This window comes from Ammospiza nelsoni, chromosome 6 (genome assembly GCF_027579445.1).
Source record: "Ammospiza nelsoni isolate bAmmNel1 chromosome 6, bAmmNel1.pri, whole genome shotgun sequence".
Classification (NCBI taxonomy): Eukaryota; Metazoa; Chordata; class Aves; order Passeriformes; family Passerellidae; genus Ammospiza; species Ammospiza nelsoni.
The window spans coordinates 6,084,853-6,104,957 of record NC_080638.1 but is presented as its reverse complement, the minus strand read 5'-3'; the positions used below and the strand labels follow the sequence as shown (position 1 = coordinate 6,104,957).

The window sequence follows — 20,105 nt, the reverse complement described above, 5'->3', positions numbered from 1 at the left end:
ACATAAGCCTGAAGGGCTTTGGTGGTTTAAAAAATGACTAATGCTGAGCAGGATGGCTGGAGCCACAGGTCCTTGCTGTGTTTTAATGGAGCTGTAAGGGGCTGAGAGAGAAAGCCAAATGCAAGCTTCCCTCGTTGAGCTTACAGGGGCTGTGTCTCCCTCCCTGGAGGTGTTTGAAAGGTGTCCATGGCACCTTGGCACTCAGGGCCAGGTTTTTTGTGGAATTCCCAGGGCTGGCTTAAGAGTTGGACTCAATGATCCTAAAGGGGCTTTTCCACCCTTAAATATTCTATGCTGTGATTCAATGAAGATGTCATCAGTCATCAGTGAGCTCAGAATTACAAAGGTAAACCATCTAAAGCACCTATGAGAGCCCAATTTAAGGACTCATTTAATTACTCTTCAGGAGTGATTAAGAGGAGTTGACACTTTCTTGTCCAAGTCTCCAGACCACCTCTCTGATGCACAGTTACTTCATTATTGTCCATCAATTTACAATATTGACCTCCTGGATTATGACATGAAGGTCCATCAAAAAATATTTTTCTCCGGTGCTTTCAAATATCATACTAATAGGAAAAGATATGAAAATTCAGATTTCTAATCAGAAAGATGTAATTTATAATGTTTTAAAGAGCAATTTGCAAGCTATTTTTTTTCAGTCTTTGTTTAAGTTTAGTGACCTCTGCTATTAATCTGGGACATAAGTGATAGCCTTCTGTCCTTATTTAAATAATCAATGAATCTGCTGTTGTTGATGGGGTAATTTTTTTTTTTTTTTTTTTAATCAAGATTTACTCACGAAAGCTGTGAGAATGCATAAAAATGTGTCTGGACAGACACAGTTGAAACCACTGTGAATAAATCTGTATCGGTAGAATGTTAATGGAACGCAAACAGCACAGAAATGTGTTCAGAAACCCTAGTGGGTATTTGAAGAATTGTTTGTTTTTCTATTCAATACCAAGTAGACCATAGAACAAAGCTGTTGAATTATCTCAGTGATTAAACTGTTAATCACTAAGTAGCTTTTCCATTTATAATCGTCCAAGTTACTTAAATGTCTTTTTAGAAACAGGCAAACCAAGACACAGAATGGAAACGCATGACACAGCACAGTTCTCAAGGTGAGCCTTTGGAAAAGAGGTTGAAAAGTTAAAAATGGAACCTGGATCTTCTCACTCCTCACTGTGAGTCTAGCAGCTTTCCAGTTGCTTCTAGAGAAGCGTGATGCAACTGAAGAGAAGGGAGGCAGGGGGCTTGACAAGCATTGCTCAGCCCACAAGCAAGGTATTGACCACCAGACAGCTGGGACAGCTTTTTCAAATAAAAAATCCAGTTAAAAAGGAGTTAAATAAATAACTGAGTCCTGAGAAAGCTGCCATTTCTCCAAATGCACCTGCTTTCAGCAGGCACACGGCCAACACGTGAAGGACTGAGAGGATGAACAGATTTTGGAGAAGGAAGGTGATACAGGCAGCTGAAAAGCCACGTCACCAACCCTGCAGAGTAAAAAAACCTCATGCTGAGAATCATTTCTTAGGTTGTAAAGCAGAAGGATTTCTCTTTTTTTCCAGACTAGATTCTAGGAAGACTGAAATACCATGAATCACTGATATCACTGAATCATGAAGACTGAAATATCATGAATAGAATGGTTTGGGTTTGGAAGAGACCTTAAAAACCATCTACTTCCAAGCCATCTGCCAAGGGCAGGGACACTTTCCAACAGACCAGGTTGCTCGGAGCTCCATCCAACCTGGCCTGGGACAATTCCAGGGATGAGTCACCCACAACTTCTCTGGGCCTCACCACCCTCACAGCAAAGAAATTTTTCCTAATACCTAATCTAAACGCACAATCTTTCAGTGTGGAGACATTTCCCTTTGTCCTGTCACCACAGGCCCTTGTGAAAAGTCCCTCTCCCTCTTTCTTGTCGGCTCCCTTCAGGTACTGGAAGGCCACATTTAGGTCACCTTCTCTTTTCTGGGCTGAACAAACCCAATTTTCTCAGTTTTAACTTGTAGGAGAGATGCTCCATCTCTCCAATCATCTTGTTGGCCTTTGGTTCATATCATTCCTGTGCAAACTACAAAGCTCCAAATCAGTTATAATGAACATCTGTAATAAAAACTATGAAATAGAGGTTTTGATAAGTGTAGCAATTCTGGAAGATCTAAGCAAAAAAATCCAAGGAATGGTATCTATGTACAATCTTTAATGATTCCTACAGTTAAGATTTGCAGTTGTCTTCCATGCCCCAACTGATACACCCCATTTTCTTGTGGAATATGCAACTGTAATGCTACATGCAATTGCTGTCAAAGTTAACAGCCTCTTTCAAGTTGGAATTCTGCAGATTTCAATCTTGCTGTGTTTTCTTCTGAAGCAAACTGCAGAACTTCTTTTATAATCTTTTATAATCAAAAGGCCATTTTACATATTACATAAGAACCTTAATCTGATAATTAATTGAATGGAGAATAGCAAAATAATTAACAGGATGAAAAGTAAGATCTAAACTAGTTTGAATATCCTGGAAATCAGTTCATGGTATTTAGGCTTGCTTTTTTGCTTTTTTTTCAATTTGCAAGAGTTGAAAAAAAATTCCTTTTTTCATCCAGCATTCTGATAAAAGACATTTTTAATGTTTTAGATGTACAATTATTGCCACTATTTGTCAAATCCAGACTCTTGGAGATATTTTGTGCTTGCAGCAAGCAGAATCTACACTCCCTACTATAAAATGTATTAGACTGGATTTGCATTTTCTTTAATTAAGTTGGATCTGTCTCTTGCATCCTGAAATTATTTTCTCCAGAAAAAATTAGAACAGCTAGTTTCTTAACATGAAGAATTGAAGAGTATCCTCTGCTTTAGCAAGGATAGCAATGAAATTTCTGATTAGAAATTTCCAACCAATCCACTACCACATGAAAAGAGCAGGTGCCCTCATCCTAAAGCTGAGAACCAGACCCATCCTCCAGCATCCAGCCTCTGGAGACAACGCAGCTCTTCAGTCCTGGGAAGGAAAATTTTGCAGATTCCTGTTGTTGATCTGTGAGAACAGCTTCACTTTTTTTTTTTTTTTTTTTTTTTTTCTGCCCTAGACTGTTTCTTGGCAAAGCTCTTCATTTTATTGAGGTTTCTAGACAGTCCATGCTAATTCTGGAGCCTTGGCTGCTTAAACAGCAAATATTGCCAGGATAAACTGGCAGAGGAATTCATGTGAGCCATTCAGTGCTGCTTCTACCTTGTGACCTCGAGGATGTGGAGCAAATACATTGCTTCAAAGAACTCCAGTTCCACATGCAGAAGGAATTGCTCTGTCTTACAGACAGCACAAGAACTTGTTAACTTTGGTCCTGGTGTGTAGAGAATCCAGCTCCTCTTGTTGTGTCCCACAGTTTGGTAATGGAGATGGACTTGTCCTGCCTTTATGCACAAGCTCCTGTCCCTGAAGCCAGGGAGATTTCAAGTACAGGAGGGCCATGAGTTTGGAATGTGGATGGTAGTGAAGTCTCTGTAATTTTCTACTCTGAAGAAAAGTCCCTTACCACAAAGGTCCCCTTATTTTGAGTTGTGTTTTTGTAAGCAATTAACTCACCATTTTTGAGAAGCAAACATCAAACCAGCAATGTGCTGTGTGCCTCAGAATAAATACAGTATAGCAATTATGGTTAATTGCATATGAGATTCTCAACGAGACTGGGGATGAAACAAGGGTGACAAGCAATTTACCAGACTGCACTTTCAGTGCCAAAATCAATTACAACATTCCAAATCCTGTAAACATTAATAGCAAACTATGTGTCATTGTGCAATGTCCAGCATGTACTGTCCAGCTGTGGGGAAGATGCAGTAACAGGTCCTTTAAAAGACAGTCAACAGCACATATTTATAGAGGGAGAACAAAATATCTGCATTTACATAAAAATATCTGCATGTACATATATTGCTCCAGAGTGTTTAGGCCAGCCTCTGGATGTCATTGACAGCATAAATACAGAGTAATAATTAATTAATTTCCAAGCAATGCTAAGCAATGCAGAATGAGGCTGAGCATGAGGCTGAATTCATAGCACCGAGCTCATTATTCAATTTGGCTCACTACTGGATGATAGTACCAGGGGATTACAAATCCCTCTGGGGGTTATTCTGCAGTGAAATACCACCAGTTGCACAGTATCCTACTTCTAAAACAGAATTTCAAATGTGCTAGCTTCACTCAAGCAATTAACAAGAAAGAGAAGATAAACAACCTTACCAGAGAGAGAAATTATAATCACAGGGTATGGCACAGTTTTTTAAGATGAGTTCAATTATAATCAGTGGTACCCTTTTCACATGATGCACGCACCAGGCTCTCCAGGTGGATGCACACAAACAAATGGGATGTAGAGAAGGGATCACCAGCCCTGAAACCTTCCTCCTGCAGACTGCTCTTCCTTGGGCCTGTTCCAAGGGGAGAACCCCTGTTCTCCTCATCTCCCTCCCAGAATTACAAGGAGTGTGAAGGAGATGTTGGTGTCAGCCCCTTGTTCCTAAAAACCACGACACCACTGCTGTGGGATGCTTAAGAGAAGTGGAAACACTTAGGCTTTCATGTCTTCTCTCCTCCTCCAAGACTTTCTCAGCTGGATTGCTCTCAAATCTGGGGTTTTCCTTGCCTTCGAAGAACTTAAAAAGTTCTGCTGCTTATAAGGGAAAAACAAACACAATGGACGGTAAATTTATAGCCACAGTGTTTTCAACTTCTGGTCTCTAAAAAAAGTAATGGGGGTTCTCATTTCTCCAGAAATGTGTATCTCACACCCCACTTTTCTTGCTAGCTGGAATACACTGATGGGATTTGCTAACTTTTCAGCCACTTCAGTGGAATGATTTTAGGATAGCTTTGGGAACTTGGTACTTTTTTCTTTGTCATCCAACACAGGGAGATAAGGCACGCACCACTATCTACTTCTTATTCTGGTTCTACATGGCCCCTAAAAAAAAATAAAGAAATGAGGTCTAAAGAAGAAAATAACATCACTTATCTGACAGCTTGATTATATTAGGGGAAAAAATATCTAAAACTGAATTACAGGAATAGTACTATAAATATTTTCTTTAGACTCAGGTGCTTGTACACATCCTTTGCTCAGGAAGTCCTTGTGATCCTATGTCCTTAAAATCAACACAATTCCCATCATTGGGTTGACTCAGATGATTGCAGGAAAAAAAAAAGGAATAATTTTTTGAATGACTAAATGCGAATGTTAAGAAAATAGGAAACTTTTCACTTGTAGGCATGACATTACATTCATTAAGAAAAAAACTGACAAAAAAGAAGGGAAAAGGACCAAGCACTTCCAAGAACTGCATGTTCCAAACCTCCAGACTTGTGGAAGTTTGCTGTTAGTGGGTTGTTGAGAAGAGTTACCCACTGTAATTTCTCTAGAGCACTTTCATATAAGGGGTGGGTAATTAATTCTGTACGTTTCCTAAACACGAGCACAACATACATTGAGGCATCCTGAAATGAATAAACAAATAGATATCCTTAAGAACAAGTAAACAGAGCCAGTAAAAAGACACTCTTTAATCCCAAATGGGAAGGGGACCCAAACTGGAAAAGGGGCATGTTAGAAACGTCTCTCTCCAAGAAAAAGTATGTTTTATTCTGCATTTCTGCTACAATAATGTGAACAGGATCACCATGACCATATTCCTTTCAGTTTCAGTCTCAAATGGTGTCACACCAAGATGTGCATTTGTAATCCAAGCCGGGCCATGAAAGCAAACACTCAAAACTCTGAAATTATGCTGAAAATGGGGCAGTAAACAGCAAAATGCTGGGATATGCAAAAGATTACCTAAAGTTGCCCTGTTAGAGCTGTTGCTGTGTCAGATACAGGCTGGAGCAAGTGGCATGATTTGATTCTGAGAATGTAAATCCAAATTTGCAAAAAGGTTATCATAAATAAATTCCATAGCTGAACAGATGAAACCCAGCACTGAAATAGAAGTTTTGAAATCCATAAATAATGCTTTTATGTATATGTATTTTGAATTGTGTATTCCACAAAATCACTGCCTCTCAATTATGGCCTCCTTGCTGATAACAGAGGCACATTTCTATTTGCTAACCCACACAGGAGGAAAATGTATTCTGTTTATTATTTATAAGAGTAAAGTGCTGAGAGGCCCCAGCAAAGCCCAGGCTCTTATTTCGTATTTGCTATGAAAATAGAGTGAGCCATATTCACGTTGGCTACTTTCCACCTAAATCCTTGGGCCCACAGTTTTCTCTTGGCTGCTTTTTAGGCTGTTTTCTGCTCAATGCTTTACTGACATCACACTTGAGACATGCCCTGCTTTCTCTGCTGATTACAGACAGGGCATTAGATGGAATTCTTACTGCATATCACTACTGAAAAAGCAGCTGAAAGGGTAGGGAAAACCAGCACTGAGAGATTTCTACAAGATCACATCTCAAGTGCACAATTCAAAAAAAAAACAAGTATTAGTTTTCACAGTCTCCAGCTAGTAATCTATGGCAGCCAACTAAAGCATGACTCCTGTCTCTAAAAAACACCCCTGAGTCAAACACATTTGTATTAACAGATTGGTGAGTAATACTTGATTAGCAGGCTTTATAGGCAGGCACCTCCTGTGCTGTTTTGTGTGTTCTTAGCTCTCCTCAGCTGGGGTGAAGTCCTTCCATTACCTTGAACCAAGTGCGTCAGCATCGTTCCCTCCATCCAACTGCTGAGTCAGGAAACACTCTGTCAAAACTTGCTTTTTTCCCCTTTTTTTTTTTTTTTTTTTTTTTCCAGAGCCTAACAGGTAAAAGAATAAGCAACACTTGAGTTTGTGAAAAAAAACAGTGATATTAATATTTATCTCAGGATGACCTAGGATCTATTTGCTGTCATTTACTGGGAACAGTACTTCTTGAATGCTGCAGAAGGGGAGCTTCCCTGCTCATCAAGGCTGGTTATGCAACACTTCTGTATCTAATGTGTGTTTTCTATTCCTGTCCTAATAAAACTATTTTTATTTATTAGCAACATCTGCAAATTTAAGAACCCCAGCACGTGCTATACTACGTACAAGGAATTCAAGGTCTTATGTGAATACCCACTGTGAGGTGATGCTTCCTTTAATGTCAGTGAATCTATGCTTGCAATTAGTAATTGCCAACTATGTTTCAAACAACTGGGACTGCCACAAAAGAGAAAGAATTGCTCTTCTTTTACAGCATGGGAAGTTTTATACTGCTGGAGTCCAAGGACTTACATATTTTCCAGATGAAGGACTTACATATTTCCCAGATGCAGCTGGCTGTTCTTGCTGTCATGCAACCCACTACACTCCTTTACTGATTGCTTTATCGCATCCAGTTTGCTCACATATCTTTGAGATAACATTTTAAGGCACTAACTTTTCAGCTTTCTCATCTGCTGTGCTTGGTGAGAAAATAAAAAGGGATTTTCACTGGCCTTGATGCAGCAGTGAAGACTTGAGAAAGGAAAAGAGAAGAGGATAGAGGGACTGCACAGTTTCCTTGTCTCTCCATCTCCTGTACAGCATATGTCATAGCAGATACTGTCAAAAGGGCTGAGGAAAAGAAGCAGACAATGGAGAAAGAAAGACAAAGGGAAGAGAGCTGTTAAATTTACCCTTGGCAAAAACACCCCACAAAGCCAGCAAGACCATCCTGAGAGGAAATCCAGAGTGGGAGAAAATTTGGGATGCTGCTCAAGAGAACAGGACCTGGTGAAATAAAAGGCAGTCCTGATTTGGGGTTTTGAATTCCCTAATTCCCCTCCTCCCTGGCTCTCATGATTTTGAATGAAACATTAATACTGCTTCAGATGCTTCTTCCCTCCAAGGCCAATCAGCTGCTCGGCAGGGCGTGAAGCGGTTGTTCATTTGAACAGCTAACGAGGGACTGGAAGGACAGAGCTGATTCTGAGGCTTTTCCAGCACTGCTGAAGCTCATATTTGTCTTGACACACAGGGAATGACCTGAAGAGCCTCTGAAGAAGAGGAGTGGTGTGTTAATTCTGAGTAAACAACCCCGAGTTGTCAGCAGGGATGATTTTTCACGATACGGCCGTAAACATCCAGTTTTGAGGCTGGAGTAGACACCTCATCCTGCTTAGTGCCATGGCAACAACTACCACTGTAAATCTTCCACAGAGAAAGGGGTGCAGAAAAAAGGGAGGTAAAACTGCCAAATGACCAAAAAATGTTAGATCCCAAGCTTTCCATTATAACAAAATTACTGCTTCATCTCTCAGTGCGCTGAGCCTTTAGGATAAGAAGTGAATCCCGAGACTGAATTTTGGATGTTCCTGAGGGTGAAAAACTGCTTCCCCCTATTCTGGGAAGGAAAGAAAAGTTGAAGTGGCTGAAGATGCTGCCAGTCCTGTTGCAATTAAGGTCTGTTCTGGTTTCCAGCTCCCAAGAAAATGAGAAAAAAAAGGAAGAAAAATCCATCAAAAGAAGAAAGAGCAGTTTTTGTTCACAGTGCTGGGTCTGACTTGTAACACTACAGAAGGACCTACAGAGTAATCACCATCCAATCTCTCTGGCAAACCTATACCTGTGCACTGCTATTTTGGGAACTGCTTTTAGCTATTTTATCATCACTGGCTCCTAGCAGCAGCAGGAAAGAAATCATCTTGACTAGTCAATTTGCTCTTTGTAACACAATGACAACAGAACAAGAGACAGGTACTGAACGAATAAGGTAGGCAGGAACAAGACATTAACTTGAGAATGAGAGCAGATATAAAAATGTTACACCTTCTGCAGCTTAGAAAAGCTGGCAGGAACAGTGATGCTGCTGCACAGGGAAGAGTCAAGGTGACAGCTTTTCCAAAATAGGGGAAGCCACAATGGCCAAGCCTTCTCTTTCCTCATTAGCCACAGCCCAAATGTCAGCAGCAAATCCTGATTTCTCAGGCTGGCTTAGAAAGCTACTGAACCCACAAAAAACCCACCAGCCAACAAACAAACCAGTGAGAGGACCCCAAGACAGAAAAAGAATTTGGACTGATCTGCTTTATCTATTTTTTTTCCCTAAATCAAAGTCCACGAAGAAGCTCATAAAGCTGCAAAAATCAGAACAAAAAAAGGTAAGTTTTAGTGTAACATAAAACAGAAATAGAAATTCTTACAACAAAGGTATAACACAGCCTTTCTTGTCCACTATGTCCCCCCAGGCAGGTCCCCAGAACCCCAGACTTCAACTCTGCTAACTCTAATTCCCAGGTGACAGCAAGTCTGCTTGGTGCTCTTTGTTCCCTTAGGAATATGAGTTTTATCTCTCTCTTCAGAGGCCTGGATGCCTCTTCTGCTCCTCAGTTCCATCTCCTGAGCAGAACAGGTAACCAATCCTGTGCCTGCTGCACCTTTGTGAAACATCCCTGAACTTGGAAAAAAACTCAAACAAATGGACAAAACTGGGACAGCCCCTCAACTTCTGTTTACCTGCTAAGCCTAATTTTTCACCTCTGCTTTTTTTTTTTTTTTTAAACTCATTAGTCATCTTTAATATTTGTCAGCTTAAAATGAAAACAAAAAGGAAGAAAAGTTTACATTAGGTTTTTGTTATCATGGATGCCTTAGTGGCATCTGGAGAAATAGTACCCTTTCTTGATGCATGATCTACAGCAGGAGAGAGCACTATCACAGAAGAAAACAAAATTTGAGCAACTGATTAAGATTTGTGTCTTGTGTTACCCTGAGTAAATTGGTATAGCTTAAAAGAAACCCCCAGAATTGTACTGATAAGAGAATTTGCTCTTTAGAGTTTTACATATTTTTGAAGCAATACCAGCTCTGTTTTCTCTTGTATTTAGTTGCTAATGGACCTAAAATCTCTTTACAGCAGGTAATGCCACTGCTACACATATTTTACATCAGCCCTACTAGGGGGAATAGGAGAGCACTCAGCAAGAACAACTCAATCTCTGCTGCATTTCCCTGAAGCCAGGCTCAGGAAACTCTCTTTTACTTTCTGCTGTGCAGAGAGAACTTAGCATAATGAACACTTGAGATCAGCCTATTCAGGGTAGGCTTCCCAAAAAGAGATGGAATAACTTGGCATCAATCTTATCCATTTCACTTCTCTAGGGGGAAAAAAGATAAACTCCTCTTTTAAATGGGTAAAACATCTGCTACAAATGGAAACAGAAGATAATAAGACTGCTGGTCTCATTGATCATTTCCTAATTTGCATTGTACATTCCTTTCTGTAATAGTCGGATAATTTGTACAGAATTACAAGTTGCAATTATTTATAAAATTGGATAGATGTGAGAAACAGCTTTTGGAATGTCTTAATGGGTACTGGTGAAACCATGAACCCCATAGCCATGAACCTCCTGCAAACAACAAAAGAAGCAGAAAGTTTTAAAAAAGAGCTGTAAAGGAATTGTATATACAGACAGATGCCCAATGAAACAAGAAGTGTGTAAGATGGGTCAAACTTTATGTACTGATTGCACAGCTACTGAAGCTCTCACTGCATTCTGAAATTTTACTAAATGTGAGAAGAAAAACAAACTATATTGCTGAAGTCAGACAACTAAAACAGAGATGAATTAAAGAGATTAAAAATAGAGCAGTAAATAAAATGAGATGCTGCTTGAGAAAAGGAGTAGGAACACCCCAAGGGGCAAACATATGGAACATTGGTGTATATACACATATAATTTAGAAAAGGGATGGAGAAACCAGGCAGAAAGTAACCTGGATGGGAGTGATGAAGACTGGTTTACCAGAAGAAATTTTCAGAGATAAATATTAAGTGTTTTGTATACACACAGGAAAGGTCCACCACAGCTGGAAAGGAAATATTTAGGGAGTTTCACAGACTGTAAGATAGAATTAGGATATTCCAAATAACTCCCTGATGAACATGCAATGAACTGAAGGAATTTATATCCAAGGGAAGTCAGCAAGACTTTCTTGTGTGCATGTGAAACTCAACAGGAACAAAAAGAAAGTGAGAAAGTATCCTGACAGGAATTATCCTATTTCAAATCCTCATTATTCTTATTTTAAAAAGAAATCTGGAAGGTTTTTGAAAAAGCCCTTTGAAAGTTTTAACTCCAAAATCATTAGTGCCTGACATTTTTTTGTCAGCATGGTGGATTTACAGCAATAATCTGGAAGCTTTTTCTGACAGAATTATAGCCTGTTCCAACCTTTAGCTTTGGTAGACACATATCACCTGCAAATTGGCTTAAACATACACACATGTGCCAGTTTTGACTGCATCTGCTGCATTTGTGAATTCCAGCTAACCTTGGGAGATGCACAGGATCAAATCCTGCAGTGCACATGCCTGCCAAAGGAAGCCAAGCTGATCTCACTGGGCTAATGAATGTCTAAATCCAAAAAAAGAGAGGCAGCTGAAGGTCTTGAGCAGCTTAAGCCACACAATACCCAGCGTGACCACAACGGCAAATGTAAGAAATGTGCAAACCACCACCTGTTATGCACAACACTTTATTTCTGTACTCTCCAAATTAGTGGATCGTGTACTCCCTACTTAACAATACTACAAAGCATGCAGAAAAGATCGATCTTGTAAAATGATGAACTTTAAAAACTGCAGTTGCAACTGACAGCATCTTTAATTAATTATTCTAAATTTTTATCCCTTGGACTAAAATTTTGTTAGCAATATGAAAGAGACATAAAGCTTTAGGTCAAAATAATCTCTCTTTATCTCTTTGGTCTAAATAAAGCCACAGAAGAGCTTAAATGAATGACAAAATACAGCAAAAAAATGCACAGTGCAATGTTCTTAAGTACAGCTTTGCACTACATCAACAATGATCATTATTTTCAGTGGGGGAAGAGCTAAACCCTAGAAATGTGGTTTTAAACAAAAATACATAAATTGCAGTTTGTGCTCAGCCTCTACATATTGCACATCAAAGCTGGTACAGAGCTGCACAGCCTCGAGACTGAGCTCAAGCAGATCTGCTGTTATGACAGCAATAATTTTGGACTTACATTTCTAGGTCTCTGAATTGTCAGTGTAATTAAACTCACACAAATTAGTTTGGAAAGGAATTTTTCAGAAAGCTACCTGGGGCAACATGTGGCTGATCATTTGTATTTGGGTCACTAAATGTGGGGATCACAAAAATACTTAACAGTTCAGTATTCTACCATAGTAAAACTCTAAAAATGTCATTATTGTAGCACAGGTTCATGGGGGTTTTAGGATTAATAACCCATAAATCTCTTACAGCAACACCTCTGCTTTAGCAGTCAGAGCTTTTGGTGACAAATGTAAACTGTGGCCTGTACAAAGATTTTGGGTAAGCATAAGGAAAGCACAATTAGAAAATTATTTTCCCTCTCCCCCCATCTAGGAGAAATGTGCAAACCCCATTGAAATAGGAGGTGTGACAAATGCAGTGATCAAGATTTAGTGGCAAAACCAGTTTGTATGTATAAGGCCTTAATTAACCTATTGCTCTTCATCAGCACTGGCACTTAGGACAAGAATTCAGGTATAAGACAGACTGTATTCAGTCTAGGCATCCTAATTTTCCAAAGTCATTACTCTTCAGGCCATTTTCAGTGATAGGTATTTTTATTACTCCCAGTTGAAAATAACCTGTTTTCCTTAATGTTCACTGCACACTTGCATGAACTGTGTGGCTGCAGAGACAACTGATTCCTGATTCAGTTAGCATGTTATTCTAACTTGCAGCATGACTTTACAAATGGGCTTGCAATGACTTCAGGAAATAAGTATTATTTTTATATATGTGTTGTATTTGAGTAAAAACTTTTATATATGTGTCGTATACGAGTAAACACATTTTTATATATATATGTCATATTTGAGTAAACACATTTTTTTCTATTAAATACAAAGAGGTGTAGTTGGCATGAGTCTACTTAACACAGTGTTACACACTGTTGTAGTTCCAGGGTATGAGGCAGACCATAAACAACAAACATTTGGTGAAATCCCCACATAAGTGGGGACTAAAACCAAAATGGAAACGGAAGCTCCCACTTTCCACGCCTGTAGTGAATCTGGATGCAGAGGCCAAGAAGGGCTGGAAACCACCTTCCTCCTGCGTTTTTCTCACAGACTTGAACCATTTCTGCTCCCCACAGTGTGCACAGGAGCGGCCGAGGGACAGCAGGGGAGTGAGGTTTGGTCACAGAAAACCTCCTCGTGTTTGGCTGCTCAAGGCAAAGTGCAGCTGCTCTGCATGTCTGGAAAACAGAAACTGATCTCAGCGGAGCAGGGCTCTTTCATATCTGAAGAGTATTTAACATGACTGTGTTCCAAGCCTGATCAAAGCTCAGTTTTATCGTGAGGAAAATCTTTGTAGTTGTCCTTTTCTCTGGTTCTGAAGAGTATGTCATAACTTAGCACCTATAATTCTTTAGGTTAGCTGCAAAAGAGAAAAAGTGCATTCCAGGAAAATGTTACATGTGGTTATAATAAATTAAAATCTTTACTTTTATTTAAATTGATTTATCTTAATTATAGTTTCAAGCCATTATTAAGTGCACAGGTAGTCCCTTTACTTTGAACATGATTTGCTCTTTTCTACAATTTGTTTAAAAATTTAGTTATCTGTTTAAAACAGATTTCCAAGGAGAAAAACAATATTAAACTCCTCCAGTATGACAGAAAAACCTCTGAGAGCCTCTGTTTAGAGGGAATTAAACTAGCAGAGCATTTTAGAATTCAAGCAACAGGAAGTAATTGGTTTTACCTTCTTCAAACTTGTTCTTGACTTTTCAAAAGAGAAAATGAATACCTACTTTTAGTCTTAAATACATGACATCACTGTATTTTTTTCAACTCTTGAAAAAGCACTTTGGTTCTCAAATCCTAAAGGAACTTGGGCCTCACATTTGCTCATTCATTTCACCTCAAAAGAGGAAATATGATTTACACTTGTCCTCTATCCTACAAAGTCTTGCACTAGCAGGGTACATTGAATACTATCAGGAAAAGAAAATTTAAAAATAAGGAGAGCAACAGCTCACAGTGAGGAAAATAAAATGAAAAAACACACTGGAAGTTATTTCACCCACTCAAATGTTTTTCAAGTCTTTAAAACTTGCAAATGCTTTTTAAATTTATCTAGATGAAAGGAGATGTATTTAACATCCTGATGAAACTCCACAGCTTGTTATGCTCCTGGAAAATTTGGGGAGTGAGGTGGGAATAAATCAGGAAGCAATTTAAGGTATAAAAATTTTAAAACACCTTTTTAAGGAACCAAACTATTACTGAAGACAGGTTTTGTTTTTCAAGTCCATTCTGAATTAAAAGGAAACTTTCTGAGGTACAATTTAATTGCAAGTGTTAACTTTCTAGGCAATGAGCAGCCTACTGGAACAACCCCCTCCAAGAAAACCTGGGCTCTCACATCCCACCAGAGGGATGGGAGGCCACGCTGAAGCCTCTTTGCCTTTCTTTTCTTTGTGCTTTTCTCTGTCCTGAAGCTGAAAGTAGACACGAAAAAGTAAAGTACTGATTCATAAAATGCATAAATTCTACTGCAAGACCATAATTGCAGTTTCTCATACATTTTTTTCTTTGAAATCCATCACATTTCCACTCCCAGATTTTTTAATTTCTTGACTGTCAACTATCTTTACGTCCTTCAAGTACTAAAATCTGGCTTTCTATCACTGTGAAATAATTATCTCATACTTATGACCTGTAAAACACTTTATGCCATCACTATGCCCACAATATTCATCATGTATTCTGTTTTAGTATCTATTAGTCAATTTTAAAGAATGTAATTAAGAGTATTATAAGACCTTGATGGCTCATCCTCAAAATGTGCAACCCAAAGCAACAGAAAACTTTACTTTTTTATTTATATTTATATAATTTTTCCACTACAAAATTAATGAAAAATTCACTATGATTAGTGAATTTTGTTAGAACCTTTATTTCATAAACAGCTTTTTTGTCCTAATTCTCCTTTTAATGGTCAGTCTCTCTATCAAGATTTTCTGCTTTCACGATTTTGCTGTTGTTGTTTTGGTTTACTGGATTTCTCTTTTTGACACATTCAAGAAATTCTTCTGCTCATTCCTCCTCTACAATATTTGCTTTATCATGTATCATGGGGTGATATTCCGTGATCTTGAGTGATTGTTTTCAAATGCCCATATGACAAACATTGTTTTTACTTGAATCCTCTGAGAGGTCCATCTGACTCTCCTTTATGAATGTATTACATACCTGATGTGTTCAGACTTTGCAATTCCCCCTCACGAAGCCCTTCAGTGATACAGAAATATTATTGACATTTTACAATGGAACAGAAAACGAGTCAGCTTATTAAGGTATCTAAATGCTTAAGGATGCCTTTTGGGGATTTTCAAGGTTGCTCTGACATATAACTCTTATTGAACTAATTGAAGATTTTTCACTAAATGCCTAATTTGCATTTTCAGTTTTCTGAAAAGCTTTAAAATCTGACTCACTCGTGTCACCCTTGAAATCCAGTGGACCAGCCTGTTAAACCCAGATCTCATTAACCCTTAAACTCGTGCCCAAAGCACGTGCAGCACTCCCCAACACAGGGGAAAAACACTGAAATACCCTGAAGAACTGAAAAATAAAGATGTGGCACACACCACAGGCATGCAGTCCCCTCCTGGCCTGAGCCACACAGCCAAGGGCATCAGATACCAGGAGAGGATCTCCAGGGATCTGGCTGCTCCGTGCTGGGGCTGAGGGCACCAGGAGGCTGAGCTTGGACACAGATGCTGGCACCAGCCTCAGCAGCCCCTCAGCTCCCTCCTTCCCCACCTAGGGCTGGGATTTTCCAGCGTGTCCTGACAGGGGACAGAGCCAACATCCATGAACGGCTTCGGCCAAAGGTGCTGCAGAACTGTCCGTACCCACCATGGATTCAGGCAAGTGCCTACTTCAGTTCAGAAACTCTTTTCAAAGCACATCCCCATGCTCTAATTCCTGCACAACACCTGGTCATGTACCTCATCAGCCACTTAATCATGCACTCTTCTCCACTCTGATGCTGAAGATCTTTCTAGATTGCTCTTTTGGGTGGCCTGAGAGCCAGTTACTCAGTTTGACTTTGGCACATCACCTTCACAGGTGCAGGGGGCAGGAAGCTGGAGCAAGGACAGCTTCATCTTTTGCCCAGGTCTCCACAATCATGCCAGTTCTCCACAATCATGCACTTTTGCCCAGTTCCCCACAGTCATGCACTTTTCTCCACTCTGATGCTGTAGATCTTTTCAGATTGCTGTTCTGGGCGGCCTGAGAGCCTGAGAGCTCAATCACACCACCTTCACAGCTCGGGGTTGGGAGCTGGAGCACGAACAGCTCCATCCTTCACCCAGTTCTCCACAATCATGCACTTTTCTCCACTCTGATGCTGTAGATCTTTTCAGATTGCTGTTCTGGGCGGCCTGAGAGCCAGTTACTCAAGCACATCACATTCACAGCTCGAGGCTAGGAGCTGGAGCACGGACAGCTCCATCCTTCGCCCAGTTCTGCTAAGGAGATGCTGTCCTTCAGCACTACTTTTCTCCACATCCCTGTTCAGGCCTCTAGTGGCTGGAAAGGGAAATGGATCAGCTGCCAGGGCTTTTTAAAGGCCGCTTTGCCCTCGTTAAGTCAATGAAACTCACTACACACAGCAAGCCGGCTCTGGTCAGTGTTATTTATATTATTATTCCCTTTCACTGCGAGTCGTATTGCTTCATTTTGGAAGTCATGTGCACTCCGTTCTTACAGCCCAGCTAAACAAACCACGTGCACAGCCATACTGGGGTAAGAAACACATTTTAATCAAAGAAACACAAGATTAGGTAAATGAATGAATCCCCGACGCGGCCACCTCACAGAACCATTTCCCAAGCCAGGGTCTGTGGGTAACGTGTTGCCTGCCAGACCCTCTGAGACCGGCTGCAGCTGCAAAAAATAAAAGCGTTCAGATGGAGGCCAATGGGAAGATGCTGCCTGCAGCGTAATTGCTCAGTGTTGTTGCACATTGGCTGGCAAAGGTTAGGGACTGCTGCTCTGTGAAATCGAGCAGGTTCACAACAACACCGGAAGGCTGTTGTGTAATAACAGTTCAAGCAAAACAGGTAGGAATAAACACACTTTTTCTTTTTTTTTTTTCTTTCTTTTTTTTTTTTTTTATCATCTTTAGGTATAGGTGATAAATTTTTACTGAGCACGCCGTGTTTTAAAATCGCTCCCAAACAGATGCCAGGTATTCTTTTTGCCTGAGGCTGATGGAAAAAAAAAAAAAAAAAAAAAGAAAAAGAAGCAGGTAGCTTCTGAAAGAAATCTGAAAAGCTATTATCAAGTGGTGGGGGTTAAAGTCTCCATATGCATTTCAAGTAGTTTTGTATCCAAAGCGAGCACTGATTTAAGCAGATGGCTTTGGAATCATGACCTGATACAAATACATGACTGATCCTTTAGTAAATGAAAATTACAGAAAATCACAGGTGTCTGTCCTGAAATTACTGCTTATATGAACAAAGTAATTAAATCTGCCTATATGAACCAAACAATTAAATTTGTCTACTTTTAAAGAAACCCTATCAAACATTGCATGAATCACTCCAATTTGAATATTTTAAGTAGTGAAAAGCCAGAATGGCTGCAAATAGCTTTGGATACAAGCAAACTGAATGATGGAAAATTCCTTATTCATTTGTTGTGACAGCACATCTTTTTCCTCCCTTGAGTATTTTTTTATTTAGTTTTACTTGTTTTCTCCAGGCCTCCAGCATATCCAAGGATTTGTCAGGAAGTTGCACTCTGAGTGTTACTTCGGGATACTGAATTACAGAAAAGAGTGTCATTAGACTGCCCTGTGCTAAATGGACTGATTTATTTCAGAGAATAATGAAGCAAGGAATACTGTGCTGTGATGACTTGCTGATCTAACAGCAAGGCTTCCCAGTAGTGCAAAGGTTTATCAGCTTCTGTCTTAACTCACTAAATTTCTCCCCATACTTAGCAACCTCAACTTGATAATGTAAAAACAAATATAATAAGCTCCTAATCTAAACCGCAATTTGCCCTTCCCTGGCATCCAGAGACAAATCCTCAATCTTTTCTGCTTTTGTCCAGCTGGAGCTCAGCCTCCTTATGAGAAAGCTTCCTTAAGTTAAAGTTTTTAAGTAAGACTGTTATGCCACGATGTGGAAGCCATAACCCTGACAAACACACACAAACCAACCCAGCGCGCATCCTGTCAGACCCGCAGCCCCACATCTGCCACAGGAACGCGAGGAACACTCTTGTTAGCTTGCGACACACGGGGAGTTGCGTTAAGCCGCGTTCCAGTCAAACCGAGCTGCGAGGAGCCTGGCCGCTTCACCCCGAGCTCCAGGAGGGCCGGGGGAGCGGCGGCGGAGCGGCGGGGCAGCCCCGGCCCGCCGGCACTGCAGCAGAGCCCCGGCGGCGCCGGCCAGGGCGGCTCCGACCCGCTCCGGGCGCGAAGTTGCGCGCCCGCCCCCCGCGCTGCCGCACCCGCCGCGGGCTCGGGCTCGGGCTAAAACCCAGCCCGGCGGCACCGAGCCCGCACCGGGCACCGGCGTCCTCCCCCGGCAAACCCGCGGCCCCGGAGCATCCTCCCCGCCACCTCCTTCCTTCCCTGCGCCGGCAGGCCTCTCCCCGCGGCTCCGGCAGCCCGGGGATGCTCGGGGGAGCTCGCCCTCCTCCCGCAGCCGGGGCCGGAGGGAGGCCGCCGGTGCCCGCGCCCCCGAGGGCGGCGGCCGTACCTGAGTCGCTGAGGCGGGGCCGGGCTCTGTCCCGCAGGTAGTAGATGAAATCGCGGCAGTTCTCGTTCTCCACCGCCCCGACGGAGCACAGCTCGGCCAGCAGCTGCAGCGCTTTCTGGCAGATCTCGTCCTCCCTGTCGCCGGGCATCGCCCCGCAGCATCCTCGGGAGCGGAGCGGAGCCCTGCGGTCAGGCGCCGCGCCGCTGCCCGCCGCCCGCCTGCGGCCGCCGCGCCGCCGCCCGCATCCTCCTCAGCCGGCGGCGCCCGCCCCGCCGGGCCGAGCCGGGCCGGGCCGGGCCGGGCCGGGCCGCCCGCCGCTCCCCGCGGTGCCGCGGCCGGGGGCGCACGGGGGTCCCACCAGTTGAACGCGAGGGCGGGGAGCGCCGGCGCCGCGGCCGCCCAGCCGCGCTGGCGCAGCGCTGCCGCCGGGGGAGCGGGCGGGGGCCGCCGCGCCCCTCTCCGCCCCGGGGGCAGGACCGGCCCGGGCCCCCAGCGCGCACGCTGCTCGGGGGAAACTTCAGAGGCGGCGCCGGGGCTGGCGGAGCGCGTGTCCTGACGGACGGCGCCCCGTCCCCCGCCTCCCCATGGCGGGCAGGCCCGGCCCTCTCCGCCCGCTCGTCCCGGGCCGGGCGCCCTTGCGGCTCGGTGCCCGCTCCGGAGCCGGCGGAGTGCGAGCGAACGCCTCGCTGTCCGGAACGCGCGCCCTCGCAGCCGGCAGGGGAAAGTGTTAGAGATGTAGCCCGGGCGGAGCAGCGATCTTCGTTCCGCGGATTCGTACGGACGGGTTAATAAGAGTTAAAGCGCGGCTGAGAAAGCTGAGGCACCTGAGAGCCAGGCAGAGCCGGAGGGGAGGGCAGGAGAGCCTTGGCGGAGGAGGAGGGGGCTGAGGAGATGTCTGCCATTAGGCATGTTTATCCTGACAAGTAGGAGATCCGTAAGGTGCTGCTTCGCTCTCTGGGTTTGTAGGCTGGGAGGCTGGTGGGTGTCATGAGGGGAAAAGCTGAGAAACTGGCTGCTCCATTTAACTTCATTTCTTTTTTCTCTCTCTCTCCCTTTTATAATACTTCAGGCAAATATCAAAGGCCACGGTAAGCTTGGGAAGTTCAGACTGGTGTGGATGTTCAGCCTCCCGTTTAAAGACTGCTGATAACGGTTCTAGAAATAGCATCATCTTCTAGTAGACGCTTTTTTTCTTCTTAAAGAAAAAAGTGTATCATCAAAATGATATGCATTTTGGGAGAGGAGAGGGTATTAATTAGAAAAGTTGTTTACTAATATAACTTGCCTCCTAGTGCTTTGGCAACATTGCTTATGTCTGA

The 20,105-nt window shown here is 42.4% G+C and overlaps 1 protein-coding gene across 3 annotated transcripts in view; it reads right to left on the bottom strand.

Moving 5' to 3' along the window:
- LOC132074967 (synaptotagmin-9) overlaps positions 1–18,962 on the bottom strand; it is a 65,866-nt gene extending 46,904 nt beyond the window's left edge. For all 3 annotated transcript variants that reach the window (XR_009418685.1, XM_059475076.1, XM_059475077.1), the window contains exon 1: positions 18,787–18,962. Coding sequence is in view for 2 of the 3 variants with exons in the window: in XM_059475076.1 (XP_059331059.1) it covers positions 18,787–18,934 (148 nt within the window). In the remaining variant the exon portion in view is untranslated. The remainder of the gene's footprint in view (positions 1–18,786) is intronic.
- Positions 18,963–20,105: the final 1,143 nt, after the last annotated feature.